Source organism: Moschus berezovskii, chromosome X, assembly GCF_049115385.1.
Source record: "Moschus berezovskii isolate FMDL1 chromosome X, NW_MosBer_1.0, whole genome shotgun sequence".
In the NCBI taxonomy this organism is placed as follows: Eukaryota; Metazoa; Chordata; class Mammalia; order Artiodactyla; family Moschidae; genus Moschus; species Moschus berezovskii.
The window spans coordinates 48,997,607-49,012,823 of record NC_142488.1 but is presented as its reverse complement, the minus strand read 5'-3'; the positions used below and the strand labels follow the sequence as shown (position 1 = coordinate 49,012,823).

At 40.9% G+C, this 15,217-nt stretch overlaps 1 protein-coding gene across 2 annotated transcripts in view; it reads right to left on the bottom strand.

Annotated features, from left to right (window-relative positions):
* ALAS2 (5'-aminolevulinate synthase 2) overlaps positions 1-15,217 on the bottom strand; it is a 27,988-nt gene extending 12,771 nt beyond the window's left edge. Inside the window, exons 1-7 of one of the 2 annotated variants that reach the window (XM_055393613.2) lie at positions 15,101-15,217; positions 8,649-8,844; positions 7,869-7,991; positions 6,916-7,026; positions 4,434-4,656; positions 3,691-3,875; positions 940-1,119 (exon numbers count right to left, since the gene is read on the bottom strand). In XM_055393613.2, the coding sequence (XP_055249588.1) occupies positions 940-1,119; positions 3,691-3,875; positions 4,434-4,656; positions 6,916-7,026; positions 7,869-7,991; positions 8,649-8,829 (1,003 nt within the window). In that variant the 5' untranslated portion in view covers positions 8,830-8,844; positions 15,101-15,217. The remainder of the gene's footprint in view (positions 1-939; positions 1,120-3,690; positions 3,876-4,433; positions 4,657-6,915; positions 7,027-7,868; positions 7,992-8,648; positions 8,845-15,100) is intronic. The other variant, XM_088833581.1, reaches the window with a different exon arrangement.

Sequence of the window (15,217 nt, the reverse complement as noted above, 5' to 3'; positions counted from 1 at the left end):
CAGCTTGTGTATCATCATTACTTGATGTGATGGCACTTACACTGGCTAAATCAGAGAGTACAGCGGACTCTCCTTTGTTTCACTTGGAAAAATGACAATTTGAAAAGAATTGAGGCTCTCTTCACTTTAATAAACCCAAAAGATTATGCCTAAAATAGACAATTTCTGCCTAAAAGGGACAACAACACAATGATTTGAGCATTGTTTCAGTTGGGGAAAGGAAAGAGGTAGGATGATAAAGGTGATTTATTTCTACTTAGATCATGATAAATAGAATGTCTTCCATCATCTCTTTCAAGCAGACATTTTACCTTGAGGAAAGCTGAAGTTTAGAGAGTTAAAGAGTTACCCAAGGTCACTGAGCTGGTAAGTGCTAGAGGTAGGATTTGAACCAAGATCTGACTTGAAAACCTGTTTTGACTCCAGTGCTACATATTGGACCCTAAAAAAATCTCCCAGCTACTGGTTTGTGAAAATTTTTGCTGCAAGAACCAGACACTGGGATGATTGATCTGCACATCATTTCTAATGGAAGGAGCATCATGTGAAGTAATTGGACTCATACATCCTAGGGTTCAGATACACACTTTGGCACTAGTTTACTGAGCCAGCCAAGGTAACTTGGGTACTTTCTCTGCACTTCAGTTTCTTAATCTTTGAAATCAGTGTAATAGCTGTCTCCATCCTTTGGCATTTATTGGCTATGTGACCTTGGGCAAGTCACTTCACTTCTTGGTGTCTCAGTTTCCTCATATAAATAGAAATAATAATAGCATTTACCTCAGAATTGTTGTGAAGATTAAGTGAATTAATACATGTGAAATACTAATAATTTTGCATGGTACATAATAAGCATTCTATAAATGTTAGCTATTATCATTATCATCACAGTTTTTGTGAGACCAATGTTAGTAAACACACACTCACACATATGCTTACCATCCATGGAGTGAACAGTCTCAAAGGCCACAATTTTGGGTGTCTCAGGGTTGGACTTCTTTAGCAGTTTCTTCAGGTGGTCAGGGTCATTGTGCCTGAAGACAAACTTGGCTGCTCCACTATTGCGGATACCTTGGATCATGGAAGCATGGTTGCCTGCATCCGAGTAAATCTCACACCCTTAAGAACCAGATGCATAATGCTTAAGCTTCTATCCCAGTATTCACATTTCAACTTCAAGATTGACTTGTCAGGAGCAAAGAGCTAATCCTTTCCTCTATTTGAAGCCTCTGCACAGTTTCTCCCTCCTCCAGAAGCCTTTGTAACACCTCTCCCTCTCTTGGAAGAACTCCTCTGCCCTGACCCCTACACTCTTCTCTCCAGGCATTTTAACCCTGGCTTGGACTTTGATTCTCTTGGGCTGGAGGAAATTTAAATTTCCCAAGAATGCTCTAGAGTTTCCTGAGAACAGGGCTTACATTCCTATTCCCAGACACCAAGATTAAGCCTTAGAAAGGAATTTATCCCAGGGAATGTTTGTTAACTTGGACTGATGATATATTCTTCCTGATTTAGATGAAATCCCATCTTTTCCAGATAACGTAGCTCTGCTCATAGTTACAGGGTAGATACTTAGACTTTCACAGTTTGAATCATAACCTCATTACAAGTCAGAGCTAGAAGGACAATTGGTGACCATGGAATCTAGTCACTTTAATGTACAAGTGAGGAAGTTAAGTCTAAAGAAAGGCAGACTTTTGTCTAGGTCCTGAGGAATCCAGGGCTTTTTATTAGACAATGGTGGGAGAACAAGTAGAGGTGGGAAATTGGTGGATGGAATTGATTCCTGGGCCCTTGAACCTGCACTGACATCAAGGAACTGTGGCCTTATATTAGAGTAAGGGATCACTTCTACCTGTGGAAATCAGACATGACTTCCTGGAGAACCTGCTGTGAAAGATAAGTAGAATGGAAGTTTCTTGGGAGCAGGTACCACAGCTTTTTATCTTTCTGTTTCTGGTACCCAGATTAAGTGTACAGGAGATGTTAAGCAAACTTATTTTGAATGAATGGATTAAAAAAACAGAATTACTGAATTTTAAGTGAATAAATGAATATGTGAATTAGTATATTACTGAATGAAAGAATGTGAGGAGAGGTGTCAAAAGATGAGCCTGAAGAGGTGGGTAGAGGCCAGATTATTGAAGGCTTTAGAAGACATGAATAAAGAGAAGGGCAGTGGGAATCTATTAAAGGGTTTTGGGCACGGGGATAATAAAGATGGGCTTTTATTTTTAAAATATCATCTGGTTCTTGTGAAGAATATGTTGTAGGAAGGCAAAGGTGAAATCAGGAAAATGATGTTGGTCTTAGGATGGTGGTAGAGGAAATGAAAAGAAGTTGAAATCTAATGGCTAAAGGAGTTTACTGAAGGCATTTCCAAAGATATTGGCTTGAGTTGGGGTTATGTGTAATTTTGAAAAAAGTTTCTAAGAATCAGTAGAGATGTCTATAGTGTGCTGAAATTTTTTCAAGATGTGAGGAAATGGGTAGCAAGTGTGGAGACTTTTCTCTAGCAGTTTGCCTGTTATAAGGAGGGGACAGAATGGCAGTAACTAGAGAGTGAAGAGGAAAAAAAATTTTTTTGAGATGCAAGAGACTTCAACGTGTTTAAAGAGAGAGAGAAGCTAAAGATACAGGAGGGAGGGAGGGAACTCATAGTTCAAGATTCCTGATGAGACAGAGGACACACAGAGCACCAATGTAAGAATTAGTCAACAAGAAAAATGGCACCTCTTCTACTGTGACAGGAGATAAGGAATGAAAAGAGGCCCTGTGAGAATGCTCATGAGTTTATATGTAGTTTGAGGCAAGAAGTTGAGGACACTGCTGCCTAGGGTCTTCTGTTTTCTGTGTGGTAGGAGATGAAGTAAGCTGCTGTGGGTGGGTGTGAGGTGGAGGTGTAAGAAAGCTGAAGAGAATGGGGTTTGGCAAAGTTTCCTTGGCTATTTGAAGGACTGACTATGGAAACAGGATTGCCAGAAAGCATAGAGGGCAGTAGAGATTGGGGACCATGAATTATTAGTGGTTCCCATCTAAGTAATTATGTAATACCAGTATTGACATAGAAAATGTGGAGAGTTGCATTTATCTGGGATTGGGCTATGATGGAAGAATGATAGACATATGAGTTGAGGACATTACTGGTTAGAGGATGGGAGAGTGGGAAGATGGGATTCAGATGAGATCTGGTGTACAAGTGAAGGGATTAGTTTTAGGCAGAAGGAGAGATGTGTCTTCAATTTGTAAAAGGAAAGAATGAAAAAGGGTAGATGAACAGTGAGATAAACTTGTGAGTTTAGTGGATATAAGTTAAAGGACCTCCTGTTTGGGGGCTTCTGTTTTATTTGTGTTGTGAGATGTGAGATTATTTGCTAAGAGTGAAGGAGGAGGTGACCACAGGTTTTATAAGGGGAAAGAAAGTTTGAAAAAGCTGATATAGGGATATAAAAGGACTATTTATAAGTGTTGAGTGCAATTGAGTTGGGAAATGACAAATTTATGATGTTACCCTTCAGTGAGGTTAGGATATAGTCATCCAGTGTTGAGGGTATGCAGGGTGGGCAAGAACAAAGGGCAATGGGAGCAAGTGAACTCAGAAGACAGGGAAGGGCTGATGGAGACAGTAAGCTTGGATGCAGGATACTAGCCCTGGGCTTACCTTTGGCTTACCTTTGGCTCTGGGCTTACCTGGCAAGATCTTGGCCAAAGTGAAGAGAGTGGAGTCATTGGCCACAAAGCAGGAAGAGAAGAGCAAGGCTGAGTCCTTCTGGTGCAGCTCAGCCAGCTCTTGCTCCAGCTCGACATGGAACTTACTGGTACCCGAGATGTTGCGGGTGCCACCAGCTCCAGCTCCATGGCGCTGCAGGGTCTCTCTGGCCAGGAGAAAACAGGGGAAGAAAGGAGAAGAAACTCTTGTCAGATACTGAGAAACTGTGTAGATTTCTCTTCCTTGATAGGGGTCAATATTAACTTAGTGATTCTCTATGAGTTGTGTCTTATATGACAAAATAGAGGTCAGTATGGGGGCAATGGGGAAAAATGGACCTTCCTTCTTCGACTGAAAGTACTCAGGGAGAGAAAGAGGTGCTAGATTGGTCTTGATTAGCTTGGAAGATCTTTTAGAGATGGTTGCACACCATCTCTGATAATACTCATTCTGTAGCCAGAGTAAGAACTCATGGAGAGTGCAACTTGTTTGATTTCTCATCCTCTCCTTTGTAGCACTGGACACTAAAGAGTTTGGAAAACCAGGCTTGTTGACTTAGTTCCTGTCCAAGGATTAGATTTGTTGAAAGACCTTAAGACAAAAGGGGTGTTGGGTGGAACCCAGGTTTCCACCGTCAGCTCTGCTTTTTCCTTCTATGTGTGGCTTTGGCTCTTCTCTGGATATCTCCCTGTGGGCTCATCATGGCTCAGACCCTACTACTCACTGTGTGGCTTGCAAGACCCGAGGGTGTCGGCTCATGCCCAGGTAGTCATTACTGCACCAGACAGACACATCCTTTGAGGCCACAGATGCCTCAAAGAAGTGTTCAGCAAAGGGGTATGCATCAGCCCAGCGATTCACAGTCTTGAAAACACGATAGGTGTGGTCCTGTTTCTTCTCCATGATTTTGTCCCTAAAAAACTGGTCATAACCAAAGACATGGTCTCCTGTGGGAATAGAGATGGGGATGAAACGAATTCATTTTAAATTACTTCCTGGCTAGTCCATATTTTATTTAATGAAATTGATTTGGAATTCTCCAGTTCTCTTTCCATTTATTCATTTATTTGATCAGTCATTAACTTACTGGGTCACATTAATGCTCTACTATTTAATTCAACCATCCCTTTGCTTACTCACTGACTCATTCACTTATTGTACATTCACTCAGGCCTCCTACCCCTTGTATGGCCTCATCTCTTTTCCCAAGGTTAGTATGGCACCCTCCTTCCAGAAATACCACCTCAAGTTTCAGTGGAAAGAGTGTTGATGGGTCTAGTTCTAGTCATAGTTCTGCTACTTCCTAGTTGTGTAATATTGGCAAGTCATGAATCCTCTTAATTTTAATTTCCTCACCTATAAAATGGGACTAATAATATCTTCATTGCAAAATTATGACCATCTTATGACAAACAGAATGTAATACATCCAAGATAATATCTGGCACATAGTACTATTATTGTGACTATTGTAATATAGTAGTATAGTAGTAGTAGTAAGAATAATAATTTTAAATAATATTATTGTACCAACATTTATCTAGTGCCTATTACATGTAATACCCTCTTTTAGTAACTTTATAGATATTATTTCATTTATTCTTTATTATAATCCTATGTGGAAAGTTCTATTAGCATCTCCATTTTATAGATGAGGAAGAGTTTACTTCTTTAACCACTACAAAATGAAGCAACCTTATTTTTAGGATTGAAATATAATGTATAATGTTTGCTAAACTCCAGAACTCTATCCATGAGACAGAAATCATGATTGTTGCAGATGACAACTTATATGGTAGGAGTGTACATTAGTAACATCTTTGCTGTAGGGATGTTTGGAAATATGTACCAAGAGTTTTTAAAATGCACATGCTGACATACCTAGGGAAATATTTGCAGCATGTTTAGCATAAAATTTGATATCCAGAATTTATGTTTTAGAAACTCTGAAAATTACTATGTAAAATTTTAACCCAATAGAAAAGTGGGCAAAGAATATAACCAGACCATTCAACAAATGTAGTAAAAAGATACTTAATCAGGGAAAATCAACTGCAAAAACAAGTTTTCACTCATCAAATTGATAAAGATTTAAAAGTTTGATACTATCAAGTGCTGGAGAGTGTGTGAGAATATGGATTCTCTTTGATAATTAGTACACCACTTTGGGGGACCAATTAGCAATATTTATTAATATTGAAAATGTGTACACCTTCACATCCTGAGATTTCCACCTCTTAGTGTCTATTGTAGAGAAGCATTTACCTATCTACATGAAGAGGTACATTCAAGAATGTTTGTTGCACCACTGTTTGTAAAAGAAAAAGCTGAAAGCAACCCAACTGAGGAATAGCTAACTAATTTCTAGTATAGCCATATATAGTCTAAGAATACTATATATTATCTTTGGGTACATTTATATGTATGTAAAACCAACATACAATATAAAGGGGAAGAATACACACAAAAAATTGGCATAATTACATGAGGATGCTTGGTTGATTAAATGATGTTGCATTCACGCTACAGAACACATTTCAGTCATTTATAATTTTTATGCAGCTCTATGTTTAGGGACATGGAATAATGCCCATGACATATTGTTAAATGAATGAAGAACAACAGCAAACTTGAGGTGGAATGAGATCACATTTCTAATAAAAATATGTATGTGGAGGAAAGTGTAGTTTTGTATGTGTGTGTTTAGTCATAGGAAAATACCTGGAAAAAATATAAGAAAAAAATTAATGGTGGATGGTGGAGCTCTGATTTAAATTTATTCTTTATATTCATTTTGTATTGGGAAAATAAAACAAATTCTGTTATGAAAAATTATTATAAACATATACAAGACAGGGGCAAAAGTTCTCTGTGAAGGATGAGTGTTTCTGAGGGAAGCATGGAGAAGAAATGATAGGAATACATCTAATATTTAATGAATCTTCGTAACAACTTAGAGGCACTTCTGTAAGTGTAATTTTATTTCCTTCTTGTAATAACTTGTTGAGGTATTAAAATCTCACTGCAAGGAAATGACTTGCTTTCCAAAGCATACAGATCCAGCAAGTGCCAGCATTAAAATTTAAACTCAGACTCCCCTGGGCTCTAAAGTGATTCTTTGCCATTTCCTCTTCTATGTCAGTGCACAGCATTTCAGCATTCCTTCCATATTCCTACCCCCTTTTATTTCCACCTCAGCAAACTCACCAGCCATGTTGTTTTGAATCAAGTGTGTGAACTTCTCTGAATTTTTCTCTGGCTCTTGGGGACTGGAGAATGGCTTCCTCAGGCTGGTTGAGGCCAGAGAGATGGGCAAGTCTAAGAGGGAGTATGGGATCCATTGGCCATGAAAAGAGGGAAGGGAGGGAAAGAAAGCAAGTGCTGTCCTCTTTAAACTCAATACAACATATATAAATTCAAGGTTAGGAAGTAGAGAAGCCTTGTACAGAGAGAAGAAATATTCTGAAAAGTAAGCTTTTTCTCATCTCCCCAAATGGAGACTTATATGTCCTGAAACCATCCATAAGGTGAATTACACTTTTCTTCACTAGGACTTTCCTTTGGGTGAGATAACTGGAGCAGCAATGCTGAGTCTTGTACTTGGAAGATAGATACAGGATACTGTCCCTTACTCTTCTTTTCTGAAAGTCATTAGAATTCAGTTTTGAAAATTTTACTCTTAATTATATCCCACAAAGTTCTGTGAAAGATGTTGACAGTATGGCCAACTCTCAAGCGTGATTATCTTGAATGGTTTGCACCAATTGAATTGACCTGACCTCAATACTCATCTAAAGAATGTACCTACTTCCAAAACTTACTCTTTCATACAAATCCAGATTGTCATAGAGTAGTGTTGCTTATATGTGGGAGCCCAGCCTGTTGGAATCCATTTAGTCACTTGGGAGAGAGGAGGCAGAACTCTAGCAGGCTCATTTTAGACTAATAGCTAAAAGTTATAGAAGCATGTGTATGTGTTGGGGAGGGTGAATTTCAGTGCACAGTTTAAGCTCTTGCCTACCGTGATTCTCCTAGAAAAGACTGGACTTCCGTCATGGAATATGTACCAGTTGCCTTTGGATTAGCCTAGCTCAGGACCATGATAAAATGAAATCAAGCATTAGGTGTAGATATTAGATGAGGTGGAACTTAACTCCAACCTGTCTTGAAAGTCTTCACATCTTCCTGGACTTCTGGGGCTGCTTTTTGCACAATTTTACTCTTCCCATCCTGGAGTTCCAACAGCATGAAGGGACAGTGGCTCTTGGCCCAAGATGGAGAATCTATGCAAAGAGAGTAAGTGGTGGTGAGTTTCTAGCTATAAGTTTCTAGCTGTAAATTTGACAATGGCCACTGAGATGTACTATATCTAAAAGCTCTATCTCAGGCTATGGTAGAGACACAAAAATGGATGTATCTGGTCCCTGTGCTAAGGGAGTTCCTAAGTTGTTGGGAATGGCACATACTGAAGACACATTATGAACAGTGCTGGGATGGGAGGGAAGACATGGGATAGAAGAGGGAAAGGACATGGCCCAGAATTGGAATTGGACAGGCTGGAAGTCTAGGCAGGCTTCATAGAGGAGATGGTGTCCAAGTTAAGTGTTACATGGGAAGTTTGAGATGCTCTGGAAAAGATAATGGGACAGAGTCATTTGACAGGAGCAAAGACATTGGAACTTAAAATGATAGTTAATCCAGACAATTTTAAGTAGTTTCAGCATGACTGGAGTATATAGAATGTGAGGGGCATGAGAATGAGACTCTTTAGAGATACTGACATAAGTCAGAAGTGAGGTGTATTTTTAGGCCAGCTTATTCTTCGTTGACACTTTTCACATGAGCCCTCCCAGTTATTAGGTAATGATGACCAGTATGACTTAGAGTCTTAACTCTAGGACCCAGACATTTTCCCCCATTTGTCAGCAGTGACTTCTTACCCCCTCCAGCCTTGGTTGCCTTAAGGTGGATTTGAGAACAACTTGGTCCTTGGGTGGCCAGAATGGGACAACGTCCAATACCAAACAGGAACTGGTGAGTTTTAATCATCTTGCCCAGGAGGCCTGTGGGGCTCCGGATAAGTACTGGGCAACGCTGTAGAAACATGGCTGCTGTCACCATCTTGAGCCTGAAGTTCTGCATAAGATATGGAAGAGATGAGATTCCACTATGAAGACCTGGCCAAAAGCCAAGTGTCATTCTTATGTTTGATACTTTGCCTTTAGCTTCTCACCTGATGCTTGCTCCCCTCCCCACAAATGCCTTTACTGTTATTTCAGGGTAAGACATTTCCCAATCTTAAAATGTACCAATTGGGCATCTGAGAGGAAGAAACAGGAAACTGATCATAAGACCAAAGAGGTAAAGAAATGAGTTCCCACTGGAGGTGAGAAAGCCTGAATTCTGATTGCTTTAGACTTGGCTACTGACCCACTCTGTGATGGTAAGGATCATTGAAGTATGATTGTGTGTGGTAGGATAAGAGTTGACAATCCACCAGCCCTTTGATCAACACTTAAGGCTAAGACTCTTTCTAAGAATATTGGCTTCAGCCAAATGAAGATTCAACCTGCTAATGCAGACAGATGCCATTGACCAGGGCTCCTGAGGCTTGGCTAGGAGTCTTTCCTGAGCAGGCCCAGCCAGAGAGACAAGCTTGACGTCACAGTTACCAATTTAAGTAGATTCAGGAAATAGAATGAAAGGGTACATGTCCCACCAGACTGGTATATTACTATCTTTGGATTTGCTCCTGGATTTTGGAAAAGCACAAATAGAGATGTAGGTGAAAACAAGCCAAACCCCAAGGGATCTGGAAACATCTATTGGTGAATGAAAGAGGCAGAGGCTAAAACAGATATTCATTGAATATTTTATTCAATAAATATTTATTGAATTTAAATAAGTATTTATTGAATTTATTAAATATTTATTCAATAAATGTTTATTGAATCTTGGAGTAAATTAATGAATGAACAGGAACTCAGAGGGAAAAGAATATGGTAAGAGTCATAAATGAAGTTAAGAAAGATAAAAGGCGGAAAGTAATAGAAAGCAAAGGTGCAGTGGTAGTGATGGAGTTAGAACAATAGAAATTGCAGGAGAGAGAAAGATCAAAGTCAGAAGGAAAAGGGACAGGCAGAGATAAGAACAGGAAGAAGATGACTGATCCAAAAAACAGAGGACAAGAGGATGATGGAAAATACAGGAGGCAGGGAAAGAGACTGAGATGAGACAAAGAGAATGAAAGAGAAGACAAAAGAGAAGAGAGGAGAGGAAAAAGGTGGAGGAGAGGGATTGAGTAACAGAGCAGAAGTAGAGTTAGAAACAGATAGACAGAAGGACAAAAAAGGGATATGAGGCAAAAATCAAGGAGCATGCAAAAATATACAAAGACTCAGAAAACTGAGAGCAGGAGTAGAGAGAATCCAGCAGGGACAGAGAGTCAGTCAGCACAAACATAAAGGAGAAATTCTATCAGAGACTGTGGAGATGGAGAAGAACAAAGAATGGTTAGAGGAAGAGGAATTGGCCCTCCCTACTGAGAGATAGGAGATCCAACCAGTCCATTCTAGAGGAGATCAATCCTGGGTGTTCATTGGAAGGACTTATGCTAAAGCTGAAACTCCAATACTTTGGCCACCTCATGCGACGAGTTGACTCACTGGATAAGACTCTGATGCTGGGAGCGATTGGGGGTAGGAGGAGACGGGGACAACAGAGAATGAGGTGGCTGGATGGCATCACCGACTCGATGGACATGAGTTTGAGTGAACTCCGGGAGTTGGTGATGGACAGGGAGGCCTGGCGTGCTGTGGTTCATGGGGTCGCTAAGAGTCGGACACGACTAAGTGACTGAACTGAACTGAACTGAGAGAGATGAGAGTGAGACTGAGTGACAGGGGGAAGGGAGTAGAGACAAGATCAAAGGATAGAGACAGAGAGGTGGCTAAGGTGGGTTTGGTGTTGGGACGAGGGAGGAATAAGAGATATAAAAAGAAAGAGAGCTACAGATAGCAAGAGGGAGAAGTAGATTAAAAGAAAAAGGACAGCATCCAGCATCAGAGAGTGAGCCAAATTTTGGGACAGGATAAAGGGGGGAAGATGGAGGAATGTTTGAAGACTAATGGCCTGCCACCACCAGGAGAGCTACTGAGTAGAACCCAACAACACCTCTACTATTTAAGGCCTTATATTGTGAGGGACAAGTGAATAGGGGGAGCTCATGCCATGTTGTTATATGGCAATATCCTTCATCTCTTACTGAGGAATACCCCTTCCTTCTAGATCTCACAGAGCAAACGCCCTCCTCCTAACTCAAAAAGCAAACTCTTTCCCTTGTTCCACCGCAGAGTATCCTCCCTCCAACTCTCACAGGCTGTCATAAGAGCATAGGTTGGTGTATGGAGTAGGGTATATGGATCTTGAAATTGGGAAAGGCCAAGTGGTATTGAAAAGACTAAATGAAACTCGTGTTAAGATATTAAGGAAATGCCTAAAAGAAAATGTTAGCTTTTCTTATTTCAGTTCCAGCTCTCTAACTCCTTGTTGGAGGTACTTGGAAAGTTACTTCCCCTCTTTGGGTCTTAGCTTTCATCAGTAGACAAATGTAAGATATTTATGTCTACTTCATATGGTAGGTAATAAATTGAATTTGATGCCTCCCTCATATCTGCATATGTGAGTTTCCCTTCTCCTGCCTGCCTGCAAAGGCTAAAGTGCTTGGGGCTGAGCCTGCAGACCACAGATAAGGCTCTCAGAGTTTATCAAATTTTGGGTCTGACCACTCCCCAAGCTGAGACTAGGGTGTGGGAAAGAAAAGGAGTTCCTTTCTAGAATCATGCCTGTGCATCTGGCTGGGGCTGCTGCTGTTGGTGAGGGGGGTTGAATGGCCAAGGGAGAGGCAGTCAAAAGAGATGGTCAGGTCCTAGGCTCCTGAAAATTCCTTTCCCCAAGATGAACGACAATAATGACCACACTGGGGTATGTAATATGAAGAAAATACCCCAATATTGGAAGCAAAGTCCAGTCTTGCCTTGGGATGATGGTGAATCCCACCCCCAGAATAAAAACAGAAGTTCAATACACACATCACCTCTAACAGGCTTTTAGCCATGATATATACTCAAGACCTGGGAAATATAGGCTACTTCTTGGAATTTGTTGAAATATCAAGCTCTTTCAAGCATCAGTTCCAGTTTCTCTGTTCTGATACTCCTTTCCTGGAATTTGCTCTGTCTCACTCTGCTTGTGCATCTTTATGACCATAATCTTGTAGTGTAGTTACCTGGGGCTCTGTTTCCATTCTATCTTACTACCTATCCTGAGATTGGAGTGAGTAAATCTAATCAAATAAGTATTTTAGGCAATTAAGGGTATTAAGAGCACAGCCTGCTAGACTACTTGCATTTGAATCCTTGCTCTACTAATCACTGCTACTGCTAAGGCACTTCAGTCGTGTCCGACTCTGTGTGACCCCATAGACGGCAGCCCATCAGGCTCCCCCGTCCCTGGGATTCTCCAGGCAAGAACACTGGAGTGGGTTGCCATTTCCTTCTCCAATGCATGAAAGTGAAAAGGGAAAGTGAAGTAGCTCAGTCATGTCTGACTCGTAGCAACCCCATGGACTGCAGCCCACCAGGCTCCTCCGTCCATGGGATTTTCTAAGCAAGAGTACTGGAGTGGCTTGCCATTGCCTTCTCCGCTAATCACTAGCCCTGAGGTATTAGAAAAGTCATGCTTACGCTCTACATCTTATATCTTTAAAATGTAGATAATAACAAGAATACTCGAATTCACAGGGATGTTGTGAATATGCAGTAAAATAATCTATATAAATTATATAGAAGAGTACCTATCCAACAGTAAATGCTGAAAACGTGTTATCTATCTATCTATCTATCTATCTATATATATATATTTTTTTGCAGGTATGGTTAAGGTTTTATTGGTGATCAGGCTGGGCAGGGCCCACGCTGGGAGAGCAAGGCCTGCACACCAGCACACCAGGATAGTACTGGTCTTTAGGGCAGTGCTGGGGGCTCAAGCCTGAGCTCTCCAAGCCAGAGGTCTGGTCAGGCTACTCACAGCAGAAAAAAAAAAAAATATGAAAAGGAAGGATGGTCTGGTTGGCTTTAGAGCAGAAATGATAGCATCAGGTGGTGACTTCACTGAAGAAGAATAGGGTGTTGTAGAGTTTAGAGATCCTAGATTAGAGATCCTAGATTCCACATTTTCTGAATAGGGAAAGAGAAGGTATAGTCAAGGGAATTAACATCATGAATATACCAGACCAGGTCTGGAAAGCTGGCTCTTGTCTCAATCCTGATTCTTGTCCTTATTCTGTTACAATTTACTATATGAAATTGAACCCTGCACTTTTCTTCTCTGGGCCTCAGTTTCTCCACAGACATTGGACTAGATAACTCTATAGATTCCATCTGATTCTAACAGTCAAACACTCTCAGAGTTCTCACTGTGTCAGACCCCTTTGTAAATGCTTCACATACATTGACTTATTGAATCCTCATGACAATCCTGTGAGGTATAAACTAATATCAACTTTATTTCAAAGATGAGGAAACTGAGACCCCAAAAGATTAAGTAACCTGTCCATGTCACAGAGCTACTAAGTAGTAGAACCGGAAATGAACCTAGTCAATCTGGTTCCAGGGGGCTTCCCAGGTGACTCAGTGGTAAAGAATCTGCCTGCCAATGCAGGAGATGCAAGAGATGTGGGTTTGATCCCTGGGTTGGGAAAATCCCCTGGAGAAGGAAATGGAAACCAACTCCAGTTTTTTTGCCTGGAAAATTCCATGGGCAGAGGAACCTGGTGGGCTACTCTATGTGATCACAAAAAGTTGGACATGACTGAGCATGCACACACACACAAACACAAGTCTGGTTCCAGATCCTACTAATTTAACCACTATGAATCTATGATTCAAATATTACTACATAGTTTCCTGACTGAGAGCCTGACTCCACACATTAATCCACTCTCTTATTAATCCAGGTCCCTTTCCAGGATTGATTTTGAGCTGTAACCAACGCCTTTATCACAGGAACAGATTTCTAACTGAAGTGGAATTACAGACACTGATGAACATTCATTCATTCATTCCATCATTTAACAACTTAAGCACCAATCTTTGCTGTGGTCTTCTTAGAACAATGCTTTCACTCAAAATGATAATGGTGAAATTTTGGCCTAAGTTATACAGCATTACTAGATTTTACCTACACCTTAAAATCCTCTCTTGTGTCAGCAGCCAATCTACAGTACCAGAGATCAGAGGGGCCAACCATAACTCTACCCCAGCAGAGAGCCAGAAACCATTCATTGCTGTTTTCCTTGGCCCTTCTGTCCCCTTTGCAGCCTGCTTTGAAAGAATCAGTTAAGTCTGGAAGGGATATGGTCACTTTTCTTCAAGAATTGGAAGCATCAGGCTTTAATTTCCTTCCTAGCACCCTCTCCCCATCACAGAAGCATTGAGAATTTTAGATTCCTGGAACCAGAATAGGAAATTCTTAGAAACAGAAAAATTCAGAAGACCACAAAATCAAACTTACATGAGGTTGTGGAAATCATAGGGAAAGCTCTCTTTTACAAAGGGTGAATGATTTGCCTCAGAGTGATTTAGGGTGAGGAAACAAATCATTGACTTTCAGCATAGGGCCCTTTTAGTGACACAGAATTCTTCTCCCACCATCTCCCCTTACTTCTGGTAATTATTCATCTCTCAATTCCTTCAAATCTCTCCCTTCAATTCATTATTCCCATCACGCCACATTAACTCTGTTTTCTCTCCCTACCTCTTGCCCTCTAAACTTTTATCCATTGGGCTCTGCTGTCTGCCAAGCAAGAAGGAGCCAGAGTGAGGGAGGAAAGGGTAAGTGCCAGAAAAAAATATCAAGATATCTTCCCGGGACACAAGAGAAAGAATGGAAGAGAGAGAGACAGAAAGAGAGAGACTGAGAGATGCAGAGTAGAAGAAAGAGAAAGAATGGAAGAGAGAGAGACAGAAAGAGAGAGACTGAGAGATGCAGAGTAGAAGAAAGAGATGGAAAGGGAGAGCGATTTAGAGGAGAAGATACCTATAGACCTCAGACAAAGGAAAAATAAGAGAAAACTAGAGTGTCAGAGAGTGGTGAAGTAAAGTAAGTGATCTTGTAAACGAACAAAGAAGAGGAAACAAGAGGGAAAAAAGACAAAGGGAAGCTGAAAACATGGAAAGACAGGAAGAGACATAGGGTGCAGGAAAGAAAATGACAGAGGGATAGGTTCTAAGAAACAAAGCCAGATCTAGTCAGGTCAGAAAGTCAGCCTATACAGCCCTGAGGTGGGCAAGCAAACCAAGAAAGAAGGCACCACGCTGAAAGCAACACTTACCTGTTGCCCTGCACTGAGGACGAACGAACGACAGGTTGGGTGCTGTGAGTCTGGACCTGGTTTTTATCCCTTCTCCCTTGGCTCAGCTCCACCCACCCTGCCTTCTGCTGGCCTAAC